We start from the raw sequence: 24,706 nt of genomic DNA on the forward strand, positions 1-24,706 counted from the left end.
TTTCTAATTTCTTGGTACTCTACATGCAGGATTAACATTTACTAAAGGAATTCTCTGAACACTATTTGCAAAATATGATGATGTACAAATTTCAGCTAAAAGTATAAGCTATAATTTCAAGCACTTCTAAGTTGATTAAGAACAAAATACGCGTATAATTTTTATTTATTTATTTTCCATTTTTAAATTAATTTATTCATTTTTATCTAAAACGATAGCTCCGATAACACAGTACTTAGTGAATGAATACGCAAAATTTTATCCTTCAGTTTATTTTCTTCTTGATATATTTTAATTTCTCAACTTTCGTTTCGAGCCAATTTATAGACCATTCACATGAAAGCTTGTTAGTTGCGTCGGATATGTTATGCATAGTTATCAAAATAAAAGTTGTCTGAGTAGTAATCAATTAATCAAATATCTATGTATCGTAGAAATTAAAAACTTGTAAATACGACAGAAAACTATTTAGCGTCATATTTATGGTCAAACTTGCTTTAAAGTATATGTATGAAATTCCGAATAGGGAATTAAGAACAACCAAAGTATCAATTTAAATTAATTCATCTCTTTACTGAAAATAAAACACATAAAAACTTTAAAAAATTCCGTATCAAACTAGACTCTGTAATCATGACTGTGGTCAGGACCTCTGTGCTGTCCAGAGACTAAAAGCGTACATTTTCAGTTAAGACCTGAGTTACCTTTCCTTAAACACTTCATTCCTCCTTTTTAACACATATCAGTGCTTTAATTAATTAATTACATAAGGTTTAAGTGTTATTATAATCTAAGTAATTTTTGTAATACTGTCTTCAGTTTCCGTCTAGGATTTCACATAAAAACTGTACATTACGATGGAAGTTAATCATATTAATGACAAAAATAAACTCAGTTACTATCAAATTTTTGATCAAAGGTAAGATAAACTAAATTAGCTTCTTAATTACAATACACAATTTCATGAATTCTACATCTACGGTAATAAAATGATAAAATGCAGACTTTACAGGTTTTTCGAATAAAATCGAAAACATTTTGAGTGGTTAAAAAATCATGAAATTTATTTTGGGGCGTTTGTGAAAGGGGAAAAATTACTTTCATAATCAAAAATATGTTAACTAATTTCTTTCACATTTGTTTCTCGTCATCGGAGTAAGTTTCGAGAAATAAAAACGAAAATAAGATGCCATGTTAAAGTAATTGAAGTAAATATAACACGAAGAATAAGAATTAAGCGATTATAATAACATAATAAGATGCCATGTGTCTTCAGACGTCAACACCATTTTCTAAATTCCGCTACTGATGAAAGTACTCTTTAGATATATGGGATATATGAATATTGCTTACAATTGAGAATAGTTTTGTGACTTTATCAGGACTTGTATTATTTTAATCTGTTTTAGGAACATGACGTGTCCTGAATGGGAACAGAGAGCTTACTCAAGCTATGTTCAAATAGGTGTGGAATGGACTACAAAAGCAGAAAGGATTAACTTTACCCTTTATTTTCTACAATATTAAAGATGCTCCCGCACTTCGGGACACAGTGACCAACCACTTGGGGTCTGAACGTAAAAATATAAAACTAATAACTAAAATTTTTAATAAGAGCTGACTTTGAATAGTTTACACAAATGCCTAAGACTGGCCTTTTAAAATATTACCTATGTAGTACACAAATTGCCGAAAATCACAATACGTTTTAAATATCAAGAGGACTAAACTTCTGGCCTTAAAGGCGGACAGCAGCTGATTGAAAACTCGCTTGTAATGCAGTCGCAAGGCGGCTCACTTTCTTAAATACTTGTGCGTTAGCAAGTACAATTTGCATAAACAAGTTAACGCGTTTAATTCTGGCCGGAAGTGGAAAAAAAGAGGGAATAGTATAGCTTTAAAATAAAATAAACGTTAGTACAACTTAAGATCCTTAACACTTAACTGACTTCGAAGAAAAACTAAACTGCGCTATTCAGTGTATTAAGGCAATTGATAATAAATTAAAATGTTTAGTTACTGATGCATTCAGATTTTTATATATATAATCGTATCATCCATGTGTTATATTTGGATAGTGACAGAAGAAAATTGTGAGAATTACTCAATTTAACATATTCAACATATTGTTATCATTATTCAAATCTAAAGAATCTCGTTACAAAAGTGCTTTGTAGAAAGATTCTTTGATGAGACACTTTCTCTAGGGAAATAAAACAAAATTGAAGTGGAAATGACATTTTACATTTCAAAGCAACTAATCATCCATTAAACTGCAAGAAAAATCGCAAACTGTATGCAAATTTTTCTATAATTCCCTTTAAATGTTGCACTGCTTTCTATTTGTTTCGAAAGAAAAATTGGCTTTCCTTGTATGATTTGAGTTATGGGAAAATAAAAGCATACGCAAAGGAGCAAATTTGACGTTTTATTGACTTTTAACGCATTAAAATAGTAAAATCAATAGAATAGGCGCTTGATTAAATCTGCATTTCCTCGCATTTAGAGTTACTTTATTTTATTTATCTCTTACATTTGTTGCTGTTGATGTTGTGAAGCGGATTTTCTTCGTTTACGTGATCTGTAAGAAGATAAGACCTAGTACCCTCAGTAGAAGTTCAGAGGCATAAAAAGTGTTTAGTCGGCTCGAAACACGTACTCTGAAGAGCCGTTACTTTTGATTGCATCTGGAGGATGCCAGCTCTTCACTCTTATTGTGGTAGAGAGAGGATGCTGTACCTTTTTTTTATTGGGGAAAATAAAAACAAAAGCAGATGAGAAAATCTCTCAGCGTTTCTCTACCGGACAATGCTTTGTAAATAGTTCGTACGAAGGTAGCATGCTTATAAGTAGATGCAGAGATTTGAGTGTTCCGTTTTCTTTATGGGATATATTATAAATTGACTTGATTCTTGGAAATATTATCTAGCATTCGAGAAAGTTGACTTGAATTGTAAACATAAAGGAAAATACACTTATCTGAAGAAAGGTATTTTGAAGAGTCTCAGTTATTTAACAAATGATATTTGAAATTATTTTAATAGGTACAAAATTTTTAAGTTTCGCTGGATCCTTATTTAAAATAGAACGACTGAATTGAAATTGTATTGTTTAATACCTTATTTCTGACTGAAGGTAAAGTGCTGTTGGGTATTTCACTAAGTATTTTCCGTAATGGGCAAAAAAGAATATTTTTCTTCAGCAAATATATGAGAAAGTTTGAAGCCTGTAGTTTAATCCATAAATGATTTCACGATTTATTACTTCATTATTTCTAAATATTAAGGGACACTTAGCATGCTACCTTCCTTTTTGTGGCAAATTGCTGGCTTTAAAATCTTTTAGGTATTTTTACGTTAACGGTTACTGTAACTTTATTAAGAACAGAGTAACGGCAGTTTTAGTTTATCAAAACACGCAAAAATAGGAATTTCGTAAATTTGTTCCGTAAAATTTTGATTTAAAATTTAGTAAAATAATTATCATATCTTTTAAAGTATTTAAGATTACATAAAATTACTTAGATTTATATAATATTTTATTACCTAAATAAAATAATTTTGAAATATACATATGGTGTAAATTTTGTGCTGTAATCTTCTGTGAAGGAAGCATAAAATGAACTACTAAAGACATCTTTCTGAATAAAATGTGCGAATACAAAGTATAAAAACAAGTAGAATTCTATTACTGCGAATGTAGTAATTTTGATGTAAGAATAATAAAAATATTTAAAGATGGATGAGTGTAAGCAAAATTACACTTTATTTATCTCGATTATTCCGGTGTTTTATATGGCACGAGATGGAGTTTTGTGAATTTATCCTGTACACAAATTAATAACAATAATCAATGCCTTTACTACAGATTGCTTTCAAAGTGTAACTACTTTGTATTTCGCAAGCGTATTCAAAGCAAACTTGCTTAGTGGAATAATAAAATAGATATATTTCGTCGCGGAAAATAAAATTTCAAAAACCGCAATAAATTTTAGGATTTATTCAGCTGAAGTTTTTCTATGAACTGCCTACAGATAGGTTCTCAGCTGATAAACATGCAAAGCCTTTAAGAACATGTGTTTTCCATTTTTCCATTTTTACATTAAAGCTGGGTTCTGCTAAGACCAAAGGCAAAGAAAAAGACCAACGTACCTGCGTCATTATGCTATTGCTTATCTAAATAAAAGTGAGTAAATATCGCTAAAAGAACTTTCCAGAATTAGACTAATTCCAAAGACATGCTTCCAGAATAGAAAATCAGTCAAAATTCACCAATTAGGTGAGACGACGTGGCAGGGGCAAACAAACATGATATTTAGAGAGAGATTCTGCCGGTTCTTTCCTTGCAAAGTATAACAAATGTTATATTTGCAAAACCGAAATAGATATAGATATCGATATATAAATAATAAAAGATATAGATAATAAAATAAGGAATGAAACCTTTCTACCGAAAGGTTTTGTTACTACAGAAATTTCTTGCCTATTTTATTAATTAGAATATTATGTTTATATATTAAGTTTATTATATATATTATAAGTGTATTATTATATATATTATATATATTATTATATATATTATAAGTGTCATTTTTATATTGCCTTTTTATAACTTTTGCATAATGTTTGTTTAATCAAACATTTAAACTCTCTGTGAGTTTTATTTGGTGCTTTCTACAATCCCCGAAAAAATTAACAAATAAAAATACTTAGTATTCCGAATGAGTTTACATGCTCGATCTATGATGCTTAAAATTCATGCGCATGATAATTATCACGCTGTGAAATTTGAAAGCAATTGTTTCACTTCTACTGCCAAATTGTTAACATACTAGTTTCAGAAAGAATGATTTCAGTGACTAAGAACTTCAAGATAATCAATAAATTACGATGGATTTTTACAATTTATTAGATTTTTGATCCAATAGCCATTTTACAGTCACTTGTTTTTTTCTACCATTTACCTTATTAAAATAATGCAAAACCTAATTTTCGTTTGCTGCTCAGAAGTAGAGCATGCTGGGCAAAGCTAATTATAGGTAATAAAAGTGCTGCTCAAATTGTATACTTAATTAAAGTAATACACCTTACTACAATTATAAGAATGTACTAAGGTAAATGACCTAATTTTGTTGAAGCAGAACTGACGACAACTTTTGAATAAGGTTCTACCAACTATTTTCGATTAAACAGAAAAATATGCAGTTTAATATTAAATAAAAATAAACTTCTTATAAGTTAAAATTAAATTTTAAAATTTGCGTATGATTATTTCCTGGTTGTCTGGCAAATCTAATTAACAAAACATCACTTTTGAACAGAAATGAGATTCAAGATTTAATTTCAGATTGCTAATATAACGAAAACTGAATTCCTAAAATTACGATATTCTAAAATTATCTCAGATTTATTATCCTAGAAGATGTTTAAATATTTATATACTTGCCTTTCGTTAGGCTAATAAAATTTTATACCTTTTCTGATTTTATGCATCCGATTTAATTCGTAGTTACACTAGATCTGAGTACACGTTTTATATTTTGCTGCGCAATGAAAGCATAAAACCGATGAATTAGCTCCAATGAATGCACAAAAACAATACACTGCCCTCCAAAAGTTAAGCAATAGCATTTCATTTCAAAGCTCACCATTACAAAAATGTCAGTAACGTTTAAATTGACAATTCATATGCATGATAGTAAAGAAATTTAAGAATACTTATATAGGAATTGGAGAAAAATATAAAAATTGTAATTTTTGTTCACGAGTATCGATCTTTAGTTGTTATTACAGTTTCGTGGGCAATATCTAGTAGAGTCTATTAATGCCCAGGAGCAGTCGTTTGCAAGATACGTTGAGGTGGCGGACGATGGGATGGATGGAAATGGGGATGTCACAAGCTTATGCTGCTAGACATTTCAGTGTCTCTCGTAGTGGGGTCCACCGACTATATAGTCAGCTTGAATCCGAGGATTCCGTGTCTGGAAGACATGGTCTAGGCAGACCTAGAGTTGCAAAACTTGCAGGAGATCGTTATTTAGCTCTTTCGGAACGAAGGAGGAGTAACATTACTGTGTCTCAGCTCACGGCAGATCATTTAGTGGCAACATGAACAAGAACCTCAACTACTACAGTGTCCAGACTCCTGCACAATACAGGTCTTTATACAAGACGCCCGTTGTTTGTATTCCCTTGACTCGAGGACACAAAGGTGTCCGTTTATGTTGGCCAAGAGAACACGTCTTCTGGACCAGTCAACAATGGGAGTTTGTTCTCTTCACAGAAGAGTCCAGGTTCATACTGAATAGTGTTTCAGGTCGTCAGCTAATCTGGAGGAAACAACGCACCAGATACAATCAATCCCACATTGTGTAAAGACACAGTTACAGAGATGATTGAATAATGGTTTGGGCTGGAATCTCTCTGGGCGGTCACACAAACCGGCATGTGTTCCATGGAGGAACTTTGACTTGTGTGAGATATCGAGACGAGATCCTTGATCAATATGTCCGCCCATATGCCGCTGCTACTGGTCCTGTATTTCTTCTGATGAACAACAGTGCACGACCGCTCGGGTTGCTGAAGAATATCTTGAAGGTCACGTTATGAAGCGGATGGAATGGCCAGCTAAGTCCCCAGCCCTGAATCCGATAGAGCATTTTTGGGACTACCTTGGGAGACAGGTTGCTGCTTTAAGTTCGCTTCTAAGGTCGTTAGATGAGCTTGAACAAGGATTACTCCGCGTCTGGTAGTTGCTTCCCATTTCACTGACCGACAACTTCATTGACAGCATGGAGTCGTCGCTGCCGCCAATGTATTGCAGCTAGGACTAGACACTTTCCTCGTTAGAACCCATTTTTGTAGTGTTACCACCCCATTTTTCCTGAAAAACTGTGATATTCTGTTTCTCCAAGACTGCATTTATCTGCCAAGAGTGTATTTTTTTGTTGTAATTCATGTTTATGTTGAACTTTAGAAACATTCTTTGTCACATTCATTAAAGAACTGTTTAGTAAACATATCCTATTTAGAACTGTTTAGTGAACATATCCTATTTAGAACTGTTTAGTGAACATATCCTATTTAGAACTGTTTAGTGAACATATTCTATTTATAACTGTTTAGTGAACATATCCTATATATTCTTGTTTCTGTGTTGCTTCATTCTCGTATTAGGCGCAAGAAACTTGCTGTTCCTTAACTTTTGGAGGGCAGCGTATAACGTTTATTCAGCAGCAGCTTTGAACTAACGTTTTACATTTCTGTCACATTAAACATTGTGTTCAAGCTACAGTAAAATAAAAAGCACATATTAAATTATCTCAAATACTTTTTAAATAAAAGCTATGCTTATATAGTAGTTATATTAAAAGGAAAAATACATGTATGTACATCATTCATAGAAATTATTGCCAATGCGTATTAAACATAATGTTTCAAAAATGTCAGAATTAGTCCAGGTATTATGTTCTTCGTAAGGAGAATTACGCTTTTAATTTGCATAACGATCATTCTCGATTAACCAGTTGTACAACCTCTACTCTAAAATTAATTCAGTCTCAAAGTACAGGTCGACCTATCTGAAACCTTCATTCTACATATCCCACTACCACAGTTTAATTAATACGTCCTGATCTCCAATTGCACACTGCTCAATTATGGTCTCATGATCAATTATTGCGCACTGCACCATAACTCCTAGTATGAAACTATCTCTAAGCTATTGTATTCCAATCTGTTTTCAGATTTAAACTTAAGCATGGAATGAGCAATGTTTTCTGAAAATGGTAAAAGCGTAAAAGTATGCTTCTGAATATGATGAACATTCATTCTAATATAAATCTGAACGCAATTTTTTCATGAACGAAAGATTAAGAAATTTTACAGTAATTTTATAAAAGTGTTTATTTTCCAGCCTTTATACATATTATTTGAGTTGCAATTATATCATTGGTTAAATTAAGTTCTCCAAAATTGCAAGAAAGATAAGTCTTAATATTAAGTAATCTCCTAATTATAAGCACAAAAGAAGAGTTAAGAATAAACATTTGATTCGATGCCTTGTTTGATTATGAGTGAGTCAAAATATTGCAACTTCATATGTGCCCCTTGTTAAAAGGCTTCTTCAAATACGTTCCCTGTCAAAAGGCTTTCTCACATCACTCCCTTGTCAAAAGTCAGCATTCGAAACAAAGAAATGAGTGTGACATAAATTGTCTAGCAATTTTCCAGTATTAATTTCTGTAACATGCTGAGTTAGGTAAGAAAATCTTGCAAACATCTTAATAAATTATTCCGGGAATTTCATTCCGCCCTCTGCATAAGGACTAAAAACACAACTACGAATAATTGAATTAAATGTACTAACGGAAAAACAGCGCAAAGAATTGCTAAATAATGATCGAAGAAAACCATTTTCTGTTCCAACATGTAACTTTATATTTTAGTTTCCTATCATGTGTCTACCATTTTATGAGTTCGCTTCATCTTCTATCACTTCGTCTGATTCGTTGGTTATCGCTTTAATTTAACCCAGAATTTATCGTCTAAGTGTCTGTAAGACAAAGAACTGGTGGGGACAAGAGATAAGTGATGCGCAGATTAATTTTCACGAAAATCATTCGGAAAAGGAGAGGAAAGTGCTCACGAGAGAGTTGTAAAAGGAGGCGAAAAAATGAAAAATCAAACTAAGACTTAAGGTAAATGTAATTTATGAGGGTAATTTAAGAACATCTCTAATATTGCGACGAAAACGAATTCGATGAAGATGTAATGGCGCTGCTTCTCCCACACACTTTCTAAGGGAAGGGAGTTGTTTTTCTTACAGCGTTTATTTTTTTTTCCTATTTTATAAAATTAAAACTGTGGTTCCTAAGCATATTTCGTTTTGAAAAACAGTCACTGAAATTGTGAAGTGGATCTTATATAAATTGAAACGTAAGAATTAAAGACGTTTACTTTTTATTTGAAGTTACATATTATTTTAAACTGCTTTACTTTTATTTATTTACATCAAGTTTTGTACGCATAAGTGGACAAATATAGTTCAAATATTTAGCGTAAAATTCGATCATTTTCAGAACACTGTTATTTATAGATTGCAGTTCCTACAAATTAATCACTCTTTTAGAAACAACTGTGAAAGAAAATATATAGACACTAATATAATTCTGAGTTTTATAAATCAAGGCAAAATTTTGCTTTTATCTTTAAACACAGCAAACATAACAAGCTTAGAAAATTCCTATTCCGTACACAACACATGAGCGCTTTATAACGAACTTAAGCGTGTGCGTAATATACTATTCTGAAGAAATTATTATCTAATTTTATTAATTCTCCATTGAAAATACATAAATACTAAATAAATATCATTTAATTAAAGAGCTATAAGTTATCTCACAGCTATCATTTGAAATTTTAATACATAATGTATTGTATATATGTTTCACTTTTGTGATAAAATTCACATAAGGCTTGAATAAGCAACAATAATGTGACTTTTATTTCCAGAGCCAATATGCTATTTTCCGAGTGAATTAACCGGACTCTGGTTCCAGAAAGGATGGCAGTCCGTCATTCGAATAGAAGGCAGTGTTTTCTCTATCAAAGGAACCTGTGTAGATGCAAACCACAACATATTTCTTATCGAAGACAGGTAAGCTATTTATAATTTATTAAGTATGAGTGTGTGATTTTACAGATGGAAATTAACTGCATTTCTAAGAAAATCGGATTCCTTTTTAGAAAATCTGAAAATTCCATGCAGACATTTTTCTATTAATAATCGAGCTCGGAAAAAATATCTGGCATTAACAAATGTTCTATCTTATCCGTCATATTTAGGTTGCTATTAGACTTGTTTTAATTATTGATGTAATGCTAATTTTAACTAAAACCATATAGAAAATTCATGATTGTTATACTTCTGTGTAAAGACATAAATAAAATTTATCTGGTGTTAAATTACTTTTATCAATGACAAATGCAAACAAATACTGTCTGCAAGGCAGCGATAAATGTAAATTTTAATATTTATTTTGCATGTTGCAAAACATCTAGAGCAATTTATATGCATCTTTAGTGTGATCTAAATTATTCTTCTATATTTTCTGAATTTCAAGACTTAACGAAGATGCGAACATTGGTAAACGGAAGTCATCATTAAGATAATGGTAATTTTATGATTTGAGCTTAATTTTTTTTTAAATTGTAAATCTCTTGAACAGTGTAGTTCTAGGACATTAACCATCTCTAAACTAAAGATTTTTTTTCAGAGGGGGGGGGTCCTAAAAATCGTATATATAAAAAAGTTATTAATTATCGTATATTAAGTACATATCATAAAAATTATTTTTATTTATAGAATAAGTTAAATTGTTGTAATTTGGCACACTATTTAAAAATCCATTATTTGTCTTTTCTTTAATAATGCATACATCTAATTCTTAATAGAAACTACAGTGTAGCAAACTTTTCGAAAGATTTGTAAAAGTTAAATTGTTATGATTTGGCACAATATTTAAAAAAACCATTATTTATCTTTCCATTAATAATGCATAGATTTAATTCTTAATATAAACTAAGGTGTAGCAAACTTTTCGAAAGACGTGCAGTAAAAGATATCTTAGAATTATACCATGTGAAGCTACGGACATCAATTAATAAATGCTGTTACTCTACTTATATTTACTAACGTAATTTTGGGGGATTTTATAGGTCATTTTCGCCTGATATTATGCTTTGAATCAAAGATAATATTTAAGTGCTCATAAACAGGAAAAGAATAGACGCAATAAAACAAAAATCTATGCATTTGTTTCGTTTTTAAAATTCTTATCTTATAAATACTATATTTGAAATGAAAACTCATATTTGAACTCTAATCCTACATTGAAGTAAATTCATGTTTAATACAGCTTATATTCGAAAACTTTAAAAAATAAAATTTCTAATTCTGCTCCTCTGTAATCTTGGAAAAGTTATTTTTTCAGGTAAAAATGTGGAACACTGGTGTAGAATTGGAACTCAGTTTGTTTTGGGAAAGCTAATTACAAATTTCTAAACATCTATTTATTGCATTAAAAGATTCTAAGATAGCTAGAAATAAATAGTTAGTTTTCTGCTTTAATTTGAGACGTTTGGTACAGTCTCCTTTGTTCATTAATTTCTACCACATTCATTTTTATGCCTTAAGATTACATTTACTACTATTTAAACTATTTAAATAAGTGTAGCACAGTTTTATTAATTTAATCAATCATTTTAAAATAACTGAAAACGCTTCCTCAATTTTTTACTTCAAAATTTACATCCACTTTACAATAAAATCACTACTCAATTGCTTCCTATTAGTAGAAGTTAAACTGTAAAAAATAATCATTCTCTAGTACTCAGATTGGAAGATTTATTTCTCATTGAAGCTGCAGCATTTTCAATCTTTATTAAGACTATCCAAACCTTTTAGCTGTATAACAATTATATACAAGTCATATGAAATCAATATCTTCATATTCTGACTACAAATGTCTCCTTAAAGGAAATTATTATTGCTTTTCATATTTGAAATATGGGAATTTGGCAGAAGACATTAACCATATCTTCGGCCCTTGACTGTGAAAAGCGCTATTATTCTCTAAACACAAAGGCTGGATGTCATTAACCACAGCCCTAATACGTTTCCGGAAAGAGATATTATAGTATCTGTCATCATAGCAGAAATTTCGTCTCAAGCGTTACCCATTTAGCCAAAAATTAGTATCAGTTTTGGCTATGCAGTGAATTTCATACGAAAATACCATTAGAAGAATTTCTGATTGGGAAACGAGTGTATAGATGGATATATAGTTTTGCTATCTGCTTTCTACTACTCATCGATAAAACTAAAATTCTATTTTATGACGTCAGAGAAATATCTGTTCATTCATTTCCCTTTGTTTTAAAGCTTACTGTTTCGATACTATTCAGAGTTTTGTTTGATGTGTATAAAATACTAATAACATTGACACATCATTGATTTTCCTCTTCTACAAATTTAAAGCGAGCGAATTAATGAGCTCTAGTAGGTAATTTAATATATTGTTCACATTAATACCAGGGTTTTGTCTGATTTAATGATAAGAAGGCGGGCAAAATATCTTATATCATATTTAATTCGAAATTAACATCTATCGATCGCAATGCTGCCTGTCAAATGCGATAACCTACAAACCGTTTCTAGTGAACCTTGCGTAATGACAGTCGAACTATAGGTCAGTGGTTAGGTTAGGTTATCTGAATATGACAAATTACACTATCTGCCTACATATGTCAGTGATGTGACAGTGTAGTAAATTATTAGTTATATTGCTAAAATCAAGTCAAAATTAAAAACACCGGTAAACTTCAATAACTTTCATCACCAGTTGCCTCTGATGGTCATTCACCAATGTGGGCCAATGGCCTGTTTGTTGCAGTCAGTTATCAGTGGCAACATTTGTCAAATAAAGAGTATTTTAAGCACACATGTAGCGTAAAGAAGCGTAACATAACATTTCAAATTCCTTCGGGATGGTTAAATTTTAATAAAATTTGGTATGGACAAGGATTGATATGATACAAAAATAAACCATAAAACAGTCATGATACGCATTCATGATTTTCGTGCGCGTGGAAAGGCAAGGCTCATTAACGTAGGGGAGTCTAAAATAAAAAATTCGAGATCGAACAAAAGAGAAGGCTAATCGGGGATATATTTCAGTCGTACGGCGTGCAGTCATTGCAGCTCTTGCACTTCGTACTAGAAGCGAAGCATTTTGTGAATCCCTGTAGCAGTCTGTCCTATTTCTACAGCAATGGAAAAATAGATACGTTTTGTAAGAAAACATGCAAGTAAAATTTTAAAATTTATGAAATTTATGAATAGAATTGTTTTTTCGTGCATATTTGCATGCCAATTTTCATGCATTATTGGCCGATTATATTTGAAGTGAGTTTTGCAATCGTTTAGGCTACGAAATGCAAGGCCATCGGTATTTTTAAGCTGGCCAGATGCTATCGAGGTTTCCGAGTTACGTATAAATTAACAGTTTTTCCAGTGGTGGTATTGGTATTCAGGTTATGGCATCAATTCCAAACTACAGGTACCATCGCCAAGACAGCCTTTAAGTGCTGCAATACCTACAGAGGATCGGTGAGTTATATTAAATGCACAGCTCCGTAGAAAGATGACGATTATACAGCTCTATCAGATTTCGCTGATTTCGATTGCCAATTTCCATACTAAGTATATCGGCGTCCAACACTATGTTTCTTTCTCAAGAAATCGCAGAAGAATGTTTGTCTCTCTTGGAAGCAAGTATACTGTTCTTAGGCACAGAATGATTTTGGCCATGACCTCTTTGCTGTTGGACTGAGATTTAGTACATATAGTGATTCTCGACGAGTCTTCATTTAAAGAAACCCGGAAAACGCATCTATTATTTTCTGGAGGAAGAGGAAGTTTGTGTGGCCAGCGAAGTCGCCGGTCCTAGGTTTTATACAGCATATTCAAAATGCTCTAAACAGCCATTGAACGACATCCGTACACACCCAGAGTTTTTATACGCCTTACACATTTAGAAAAATGGGATTTGTTACCACGAGCTATGCTCAATAATCTCGTTTGCAGTGTAAAGGCCATGTGTGAAGTATGCAAAGCTGTGTGAAGTGGCAACACTTCTTAGTGTCAGGACCATTTTGGAAATAGGAGTTGCGGTTTCTTGAATATAGCAAAATATTTATCCTCTATTTATTTCACTAAGTTACTAATGACTCTCTGATAGTATTGGGCATCTGAGCACAAGATTCATTACAATGAACAATTGTATTTCGAGATACCATATGTTTTACCTTGATTTTGCGCAAGACGAATAGAGCCTGGAGTTTAAATCTTTTTATTCCAATAAATTTCTTTACACATTTGCGAAAAAAATTACAATACCATTTGCGCCTTCGCTACAAAAGTGTGTTATAAAAATATGTATAAATATTTTTGACCATCTATTAGTAGCACGCGAATTAAATTAATCCCAAATATAAACTACAAATTCACTTGCAGAACATACACTAATACCAATTATATAATTTATATGGGCTGAAACTAAATATTTCATTATTATGTGTTTCTGAGAGTACTTAACCTATTTCTAGAGGATTACTTTGAAAATAACCCATCGAATAAATTAAAAAAAAACAAAAAAAACTCAAACTATTGTATTCTATATTAAGGTTCGTAAATGTCCTTAGGCCAGAGGTGACGTATTTAATTACTTTATTTTATAGCAAGTTTGTGGAAACGATTTTGTCGTTGAAATTGGTGTTCCTGATAAATAGCGTGACACAGCAGGAAATCTTATAAAATATTCTCCTTAAATTAAATATCCCCACCAGTGGCCGAGCTGTGAAATCGCTAAATACTAACAGTTCTGACCTGGGTTCGTTTCCATGTGAACGGGCTAGTTGCATGGAAGAAATAAAAATATATGATTTATTAGAGTTCTTTGATTCTAGCTTAACATCTTTAATGGTGCCATAAACTAGCATTTCTACGATATTAAACGTACGAGTCGCATCGCAATTCATCAGAAATCCAAGTCGAATGTTCTTACAAATAAATATATGTATTACTTGATGAAGAATACTGTTTGTTTAGATTATACATGATATGCACACCAAAAAATAATTTGAAAGTTAAAATTTATAATGAGAAACAATTTTCATGTTTCTATATGCTGTAAAAACTGAGTATAAATTCTAAAGCTCAAACGTTGCTGAAATGAAATCTAGAGACCAAGAATCTAGAATGAACAACAGCAAATACGAGTACAAATAGCTCTTTTTTAAGTAAAATAATATTCGCGTATGTCATGTAATAAGGTATATGTCATGTAGGTCCTCATAAATGCAATTAGAGATAAAAAAGCACACAGACATTGCGCTGGTTATATAGACTTAGACTATTAAGTTTCAGTTTTGATGTAGACTATACATATTACCTAGCTGTAATATTACTAAAGACTATTCTCAACATTAATTTTGATTTCTAATACGTGCAATCATCTTAAATGTTTTCAGTTTCGAGGTTTCAAGCTAAATGCTGTAGCTATGAGTTATATAATATAACAATTCATTTACTTGGTTTATTAATTGCTTAATGTTGGGATAAAGTTTAAGAAAAATTAGTGCTGTTGAAAAGTATAATCAGGTTATTAAGAAATACACACGGAATTTATTTAGATTGTTCTTCTCTATTGACACGTTTGCCTGAAGTACAGATTTCTTTCTGATTAGCCAGGATAATTGCATATAAAACATTATCTTTATGTATGAGGGCCAAATTAGCGGATAATCCACTATCCACAGCCCACCAGTAGCCGAGCAGTAAAAGTCGCTAAGCACTGGTAGTTTGGTCGGAGTTTTCAGTCCCAGCGAACACTGGCTGCATGAGAGTTTTCGTGCTTTTCCTTATGTGTAACATGGATACAAGCCAGTTTCTCTTAAAAGCTATTCCAGGGGGCATCTTTCTCTTTCCCTGTACTGCCTAATGGACGAGCAGGTAATAAATAAAAAAAATCCACTAACCACTTTAACGAAATATTTACACTGCATTTCATGTTTTGTTCCCCAAAGAAAGAAGTTATGAGCATGAATTATGTACTTACAACCTATCGATTTTGCAATAAGCACGCAGCATATTTATCTGGATACTGATTTAAAATAATTTAATTTCAGTTTATTAATTTTTCCTTATACTGAACTCCCGTATAGGTCATGTAAGAATTCGCTAACTCTTATATGACCTAAACCTTATATGACTCTTATATTACCGAGTTATTTTCCTAATTTTTTTAAACTGGAAAAATCAGCTTTTCATTTCAAAAAATGGAAGTATTCTAAAAGTAATTTATGCTGTTTTATCATATCAAATATGTATAAACAAGCAAAATATTTCAACAAAAGCCCCTTTTGCTCAGATTGCAACATTATTCCTAATTTCTCTTATTTATATTATCCATTTGTTCCGTTTGTTTTGATCCACATTCAGTAACAGATTATTCAGGATTATGCTCACCCTAAATAAACTTATTTTATACATTGTGATAGTCCTGTGCTTTTTACAGTAGATCCAGAAATCATGTTAATCGATGACACAGCCAAGCCGCAGAAATTACCCTTTGAGATTGCCTTTGAAGAGGAATTCAGCGTATTGAGATTGTTAAGCCTTAATCCAGTAAAATATTTATGGGATACTTCACAGAAGTGATTTGTACGAGTTTCAGAGAAATCTTGTTATGCAATGTAAAATTTTGGTCTCGTAAACGTTATAGGATATGGTTGTGAAGCTTTAAGTAACATATAATATGATATATTATTCAAATACAATTTGAAAACATTATTTTTATGAAATTATATTTTGTTCTTAATCTTTTCCAATTATATCGATGTTTTGATGTTACAATACTGTAATTTTTTTTTTCTTTATCACTACTCATTCTTAAATATCTCATGCTCATAATAACTGTGAAAACTTTAAAATGAAAATTAACAAAGCTGTAAAACTTTGTTTTAAATTTGTAACTTTTAAATTTTTGGAGCAATGAATTGAAACCTTGAGACATTTTTGCGTTTATGAGCCTAAAACAAATAAACGCCAGTTGTAGAATTCAAAACTGGTGGTATCGTCTGGGATTCGCATTCGATGAGAACTGTTATATCGGGTTATCAAGGTTTTCCACAAATACAATGAAGTCGCCAATTTATCTCTTAGAAAAATCACTTCGAAAAGCACTATATGTATATATATACATACATACACTATAGGCTTTTATATATAGTACTTATACATATATTTCATATATAAGTAAAATGATACATATATTGAATGTATTATTTTATTTATATATAAAATATAGTGCTATTCATAAGCACTATATACTTTTACATACAGGGTGTTTGATACATCATGGGACAAACTTAGAGGGGTGGTGAGGCGTACTAAAACATGCATTTTTTTTATAGGAATGTAGGGTCTAAAGTGACGGGTTAAGGTAGGAACGTATAAAAACGACACGAGAGGAAAATGAGTTTATGTACAAAATCAACGCAAAGTGCTTCTTTGTAGCAAGACAGTATTCACAATAAATGTTCAAAATTGCGACCACCAGCAGTAACACATGCTTGGTAACGTCGCAGAAGGGATTGACGAACATTTTGAAAAGACAGGCATTTCGTGCACGCTTGCAGCCGCAATGGATAGTCGTGCAACGAGGTCCTCCAGTGAGTCAACAGGAGTCTCGTAAGTGATGCTCTTCAGAAGACCCCCCTAAAGAAATCCAAGCTGGATAAATCTGGCGAACGGGGTGGCCATAAAACGAGTCCACCACGGCCAATCCATCGCCTCGGAAATGTCCCATCCATGTAATTGCGGACCCGCACGTGGTTATGGGCTGGTGCACCATCATGCTGGAACCACATGCGCTCACGAACGACAGCCGGAACATCCTGCAGCAATTCCGGTAGCACCTCTTGCAAAAAAATATTATAACATAAGCCATTTGTACGTGAAATTAAGAGGTATGGGCCTATGAGGTAGTCGTTAACAATACTCGCTCACACATTCACGGACAAGCGAATTTGGAATGCATATGGACGTGTGCCGTGTGGATTATGAGTTGCCCACACGTGCATGTTGTGACTATTGAAGATGCTGTCCTGTGAGAAAGTTGCCTCGTCTGTTAGTAGCACATCCGATGGATAATCCGCCTGCACCGCACACTGCTGCAAGAACCAATGACAGAAATGAACTCGAAGAGGGTAATCTGTCTCTTGCAAGGCTTGGACTCTCTGCAAATGATATGTGTGCAAATCATTTTCATGCAATATTCTCCAAACGGTGGAATGACGCAGCTGCAGACGACGTGCAATAGCTCTTGTACTTATCTGAGGTGATTCATGCACAATGTTCAAGATGGATTCTTAATTGCGAGGTTGTCGTGCACTTCTACTTCCATTCCTAGTGTCAGACGTAGCTGAAATGACTCATTTTCACACAGAGACCGATGCAACCTCTCGAACATTGTGTGCTTTGGCATACGCCTGTTCGGAAATCATTCCTGGTACAACCTCAGGGGTGATATGCCGTTCCCATTAGCAGCACCATACCTGAGATGCATGTCAGCATTTTCCCTGTGCGTAAACTTACCTATCACGCTCGACATCAGAGTTGCGAATGATCCTCTGATGCATCGGATCGTGGTTTGTCCAGCACACTACCGCCCTCTACTGCTGCATTGACAGTCAATCACAGCTGTAGTTTCTATTATTGTTAGTGTTCCTTTTTTTTTTTTTTTTTTTTTTTTTTTGAACATTTAGTGTGAATACTGTATTGCTGCAAAGAAGCACTTTTCTTTGATTTTATACATAAACGCATTTTCCTCTCGTGTCGTTCTTTTGCGTTCCCGTCACTTTAGACCCTATATTCCTATACAAAAAGTGCATGTTTTGCTACGCTCCACCACCTCTACAAGTTTGTCCCATGATCTATGAAACACCCTGTATAGTGCTCATATATATAGCACTGTATCATTTTATATACAGTGCTTATGTATATATAAATATGTAAAAGTTTTTATATTTAACGATAATCAGTTACCCACCAATAAAAGTTAACAGTTTTTCTATCTAGCTCTTTTTTTATACTTACATCATTTAGTAGTGATTTCAGTAGGATGTTTAATCTTAGAATTTCATTACAGCTTGTGTTTCCAGTCCCCTGCCTTGTAGATGCTCTCCGAAAACTAGCAGTAACATTTTATGTAACCTGTTCATTTTATTTTAGCTGGGTAAATGTTTTCTTGGTCAGGTTTTGGTTAGAGGAAGTATTAAAATTTATTATAATAAAATTTATTCATAAATAAACACTTTAGATAAAATGATAAAATTTATTCATAAATAAACACTTTAGATAAAATGATAAAATTTATTCATAAATAAACACTTTAGATAAAATGATAAAATTTATTCATAAATAAACACTTTAGATAAAATGATAAAATTTATTCATAAAAAACACTTTAGATAAAATGATAAAATTTATTCTTAGTGTTTATAAATAAACACTTTTAAGGAGAAAATATGCTAAAATATACTATATTTACTTAAGAGACTATAAAAGAATTTACGATGAATTGCATTCTTTTCCAAATCAGATTGATTGAATGCAACTGCATAGCAAAACAAAATGTTAGCTTTTTATCTTATAATGTTCGAGCTATTGAAATACAATTCCGCATAACCAAGCTAATACCAAATCTCCATGTACACGACTGAACATAAATTTACCTTACCATTCGAGGAAAACTGGAAATTTTTTTGCCAGAAAACTTGATCTTTTGGTTGTAGGAAAAAAATCCAATTTCCAAAGGAGCACTTACGACTGATTTGGAAGAGGAAAAAATTTTTATTTTCTATTTACTTGGACTTTTTTGCAGAATTTTATCACATCTCCATTAAAGAACTCAAACAGTAAATTTCTCGTCAGAAGGAAAAAAATGCCTTTAAAAAAACTTACTGCGCTTTGAAATAAAAGAAATATAAATTAATTTTTGAACTTAAGGATTTTACTTTCAAAAAGACAACGAGAAAACGTAATTTCATTAGTTATAAAAATAAAATCAGTTTTGAGCATTTCAAATCTACTTTCTTCACTGATAATTTATTTAGAGATTTTCCTCTTCCAAGAATTCATTCAGATTTTTATCACACGAAGGTTTTTACCGCGAAAAACAGAATTTTAATTAGAAAATAATCAGATTTACATCCATCAACATAGCTTTTTGTTTTTACCTTTTAAGCTCCTGCTATCTATTTTTTTATTCCCAGAAACTTTATAGACAGACTGCTTTTAGCTAATTTAGTCATTTCATTGCATTACATTTGACTAAAATACGTCATCTCCTCTTATTAAATAACAAATCTTTTCCTTTCACCGTTTACATTCGCTGATTTTTCTCAGATATATTTTTTTTCTACTGTGCCATGTTTTTGCCTCATTTGATCTGTTCTTTTGTCGCTTCCAATAAAAATATTTCAAGGAATGTTTTGCGAGGATTATTTTCGATATAAACCGGCCGAAGTTTTTTATCGAACCATTGCTGCACATAAAAAAATATAACTTTATAGGGCATTTGAATGTAATATTTTAAACCTTATTTTTGAATATCTGAATAACAGCTGCCAGACAAATATTTAAAACAGACACTCTTCAAAGATCTGGAATCCAAATGCTGATGATTGCATTTTTACTAAATTATATAAATTCATATACTTTGTATATCAAACTACATTAATTCAAAACTCGAACAATTTAAGTCAGTATCATTGAAATCGAAGCAAAATAATATCCTATCTGGTGGCTTGGCGTAAAATCCGAGATTATTTCCGATAAAAATTGAAAATGCAATTCATTTTCAAATTTTAAAGATATTCAAAAATGCAATAATCTCTGATTTTTTCGAAAACACGTAAATCTCATGTACAATAATTCCTAAACTTCAGTAGCTACGAACTCATTTTATTGAAATACAAGTACAAAACACCAGGGAAGGATAATACACATAAGTAAGAATTCAATCAGTAGTGCAAATAAAATGATAGGAAATCAGATCTTAATTTCAGATACACATGTGGTTTAGTTCAAAACCTAAACCACAATACGTTACCCGGGGTCCAATTCGAACATCCATTATCAGGTTCAATGTTCCGTCTTACTTTCTCTGGGAACATGCACAGACGTGACTCGGAACAGGGAGCTTACTAAAGCTATGTTAAATAAATGTGGGAAGTAGACAAGATACACAGGAAGGGTATACGAAACCCTTTATTTTTCACTCTTTACAATAATTTCCGTACTTCGGAATACAGAGACCAACTACTTGTGGTCTGAACGTAAGAATATAAAAATATTTAACTAAACTTTGGAATAATAAACAAGGGCCTACGTGGAAGATTGGCCTTATATTAACAGGAAGCCGTATGTAGTACAGAAAACTGTTAACACTACAATACGTTTAAAAATTATCACGAGGATTAAACCTCTGGCCTGGAAGGCAACCAGCAACTGAGTAAAACTGCTAAGGTAAGCGGCCTGCTTCGACTAACTCCTTCCTCTCTCTCGCTTGGCAAAAAGCCACAACTTAAGTACTTGGCGTTCGCCAGACAAATTTGCATAAATAAGTTAAAGCTTTTAATTCTGGCCGGAAGTAGAAAATAAGAAGTGATAGTAAAGATTTAAAATAAAAAATAAACGTTAGTAAAACTTAAGATCCTTACACCATGATTTCCCTAAGGATCACATGCTGACGTGATTGACCACTAATAAAATAAACGTACACAAAATTTTGCAATCAAAACACGTTTTCTAATCATTGGTTACATAAGTTAAATAACTGGAATAACTGAATCCAAATGAATAAAACATTTTTCTATTTTTAAATATTTACAAATTAAATACTCATCCTACAATAGGAAATAGTATAAAATTGCTAATTTTCCTTAAGAGATACTTAAGATTACATATTCATTACCCATCAAAATTTAACACTTAAATTTCCTTTCCTTCCAAAGTATATGTCTTTATATAATTCTCTTACTAAACTTCGAATGCCTAGATTTGAGAATTCAGTCTCTAAAAAAATATTGGAATTGTCCCACCTGTTTTAATTTCAGTACTATTAAACTCAGATGTCGCTCCATTCCCGCTATTATCTAAATGCTGGCTAACAGCTGAATCCACGCTAAACATCTGAACAAAGGAGTTCGAGATGAAGGAATGTCTTCATAAGGTAATTTTTCTTGTTCGGTAGACTCGTTTTTTCCACTATTCTGCGAGCGGCCCTCCGAGCATGGGCTTTCGACGTACCCTTTCGAGCACTTAAGTTTTTTCCTTCGACACCTTAGGGCACGAAACAAACTACTAGGAAATTCAAGTTTTGGACATTCAAGATTCAAGCTCAGAATAGAGAGCACACTTTCCCAGTGATCACGGCAGCTTCTCTAGGATTGTGTAAAATTCTGCGAACGAAGTGTTGAGAAGAATACTCCAATTACTGAGTAGCAAGTGAGAGTCATGGTGGACACAATGAATCTTGCTTTAAAAATATGTTTTAGGTGCCCGGAATGGTCGATTAAAAACCCAAACCTTCTAGCAAAATATCTAGGCTCCTAGTTTGACTTTTACCAAGGAAACGAAATAGGGGCCCCAAACCTGCTTACGCAGACATGCCTGCAACGCGCGAGGTTGGCCTCTCATGCCTCCATTTTTTTAATGATTCAAAGAATGGGAAAAATCCCCTCTGCCTCTCATACAATAACAGTTAAAACCTCGGCTTCTCTAAAATGAAGACCAAAAGTTGAAAAGCCCTAATTTTCTATACAAAATTTCAAGCAATGTTTTCAACAGTATTTATATCAGAACTGTGACATCGGCACTAATAAATCACAAATTTTAGGTTTTATGATGGCTCCAAAATATCTCGCCTCTTTGATTGTTGTTCGCTCCGGCCTTTCACTTGCAAACGGGCCCCCCTGGGAAGAAAATTCCTGCTTTTCTTAGCTATATTATTCACCAGCTTTTTAAGAAATGTAAGGCGGCATGTACAGAAACTGAGCTTCAAAGACGATACATTAAATTCATCAAGAATTAGAATTAAATTCTGCGCATACATAATGATTCTCGTATAGCATATACTCTACATAATAATTCGTTCCCTACATAATAATTTTCGTAATAAATTTGTTATGCATTATGAATACTACAATTCCCAAAAAAATTTCTTTTAGATTTTTAGGTTATGTATCTACATAACATCCACATCATAATAATATTATGTTTAGAAATTTAATTCGTACAATATCCATAAATGGCATTCAATTCAAACTGAAGTAAACAAATGAGTAATAATTATCTATCTAAGGTGTAATAACATAAATTAAAAGTATTGTCATGTGTTGTTTGTTAGTCCAATGAAAATATAGGTATAAAATAAACTTCAAAATGAACAGGCTTGTTTGAGTTTAAAAAAATATTTTTGTTTAGTATATTTAAATTAGTTATTAAGTCACGGCTTACATGAAAAGGATTCACAGGTGGCATCTGGTGTACACTGGTATTTATAATAAAGAAAGTAGCATACCTTAAACTAAACGAGCGATGACAACCTCAAGATTTTTCTGTTACAGGAATTATAATTTCTTTTTTTGGGGCTGCATCGCTTCACTCTTTCAACACACATTCTTATAGGCATTTAAATTAATACAGCATTAATATTTCATAGTTTCTGAAAACATACAAACCTTAATTAAGTCAACTGGCAAACCCGGTTAACAGCGGTTAATGCCCGGTTAACAGCGAATAAATAAAATAATAAGGTTCAAATTTAGATAAAACATATTTGCACTATGAAAAAAATATAACTTTCCATTTTCGGAGAAAGATTTATACCAATCAATTTCCAAACAGTAAGTATTAAAGTAATTATAACAAACTCGGTTATATTTAATTTTATGTGTTTAATAATGATTGCAAAGAAACAAACAAACCTCATAATTTTACCAATTTCCATTTTCAAACTAAATTACCTTTATTGAACAAATAAACGATATTTGGGACGATGGGAATATCCTCCGTGTGAGGCGAGCAGTTGTTAGCTAAAATCTCTACGTAAAATATGCCAAAACTCAAAATTCCCATCTGAGAAAGAAACGAGAGGCAACTATAATGAAATGAAGTATTTGGAAACTCTAGACCGGGATTCTCCCGTCGGGACATTTAAATTCTCGCTTCCGTCATATGACCGTTATGTCTCCTCCTGCACCTTCCAAAAATTTTTACAGACCACCAACAGGACTGCTGACAACGACTGCCGGGCGACGACTGACTCTTCTCTGATAAGAAAGCCATCATCTTCATTCCGAGAAACTCAAGTCGTCGTCTTCTCTAGTAGAAAATAGAGGTGTCTTTTCAATCCGGCCGAAAGGGGTCTACAAAATTGGTTGTGGAATCCCCAAAATTTGTCCCCATTTCTCCGATGGCCTAGATGGTAAAAGTACACAAGTTTTAGCCTCGTTACCAGGCCCTGTTTACACAACAGTCACAAGATGTTCCGCATTCTTTCAGCTCAAAAAGGTTACCCTCTGAAGCGAAGCCAAGCAACTCGAAATCCATTAAGCCAAGCGACATGAAAGATAAAAACATTCCAGACAAATTATGGAAATCAGGCACGGTCGTTTATGGAATATTTTTACAGTTTCTTATTCAAAAGCCTAATTGTTTACAATTAAATGAAATTTCTATGTCATAGTTACAAGTTGCTGAAATACCAGCTGAGCCAGAAACTAAACTTTCGTTAATTTTACAGGAAGCAGGAGAAAAAATTAAAAGCAAATTAAATCAGAAAAACAAGCAAGTTTAAACACCGTACGTGTAACATGAAAATCAAAATTTAAAATGAGTAAACATTAAGGTTACTAACCCCATTTACCAAACCAATCAAATAACTCAAAAAAAAAAAAAAAAAAACTCAAGTTCACAAATAGGTTTTCATAAATTATATTAATTTATTACTTTAAAGTGCCATATCTACTAGACCTGTAAAGTGTGTTAGGCGACTTATCGTCCTGCCTGATCTCTA

The 24,706-nt window shown here is 32.4% G+C and overlaps 1 protein-coding gene across 2 annotated transcripts in view; it reads left to right on the forward strand.

Annotated features, from left to right (window-relative positions):
* Positions 1–24,706, forward strand: part of LOC118186523 (uncharacterized) — a 512,903-nt gene that overhangs the window by 229,214 nt on the left and 258,983 nt on the right. For both annotated transcript variants that reach the window (XM_035356639.2, XM_035356640.2), the window contains exon 2: positions 9,513–9,657. In XM_035356639.2, coding sequence (XP_035212530.1) covers positions 9,513–9,657 — 145 coding nt within the window. The remainder of the gene's footprint in view (positions 1–9,512; positions 9,658–24,706) is intronic.

This window comes from Stegodyphus dumicola, chromosome X1 (genome assembly GCF_044657685.1).
Source record: "Stegodyphus dumicola isolate Sdum_Otavi_A_Nest chromosome X1, ASM4465768v1".
Lineage (NCBI taxonomy): Eukaryota > Metazoa > Arthropoda > Arachnida > Araneae > Eresidae > Stegodyphus > Stegodyphus dumicola.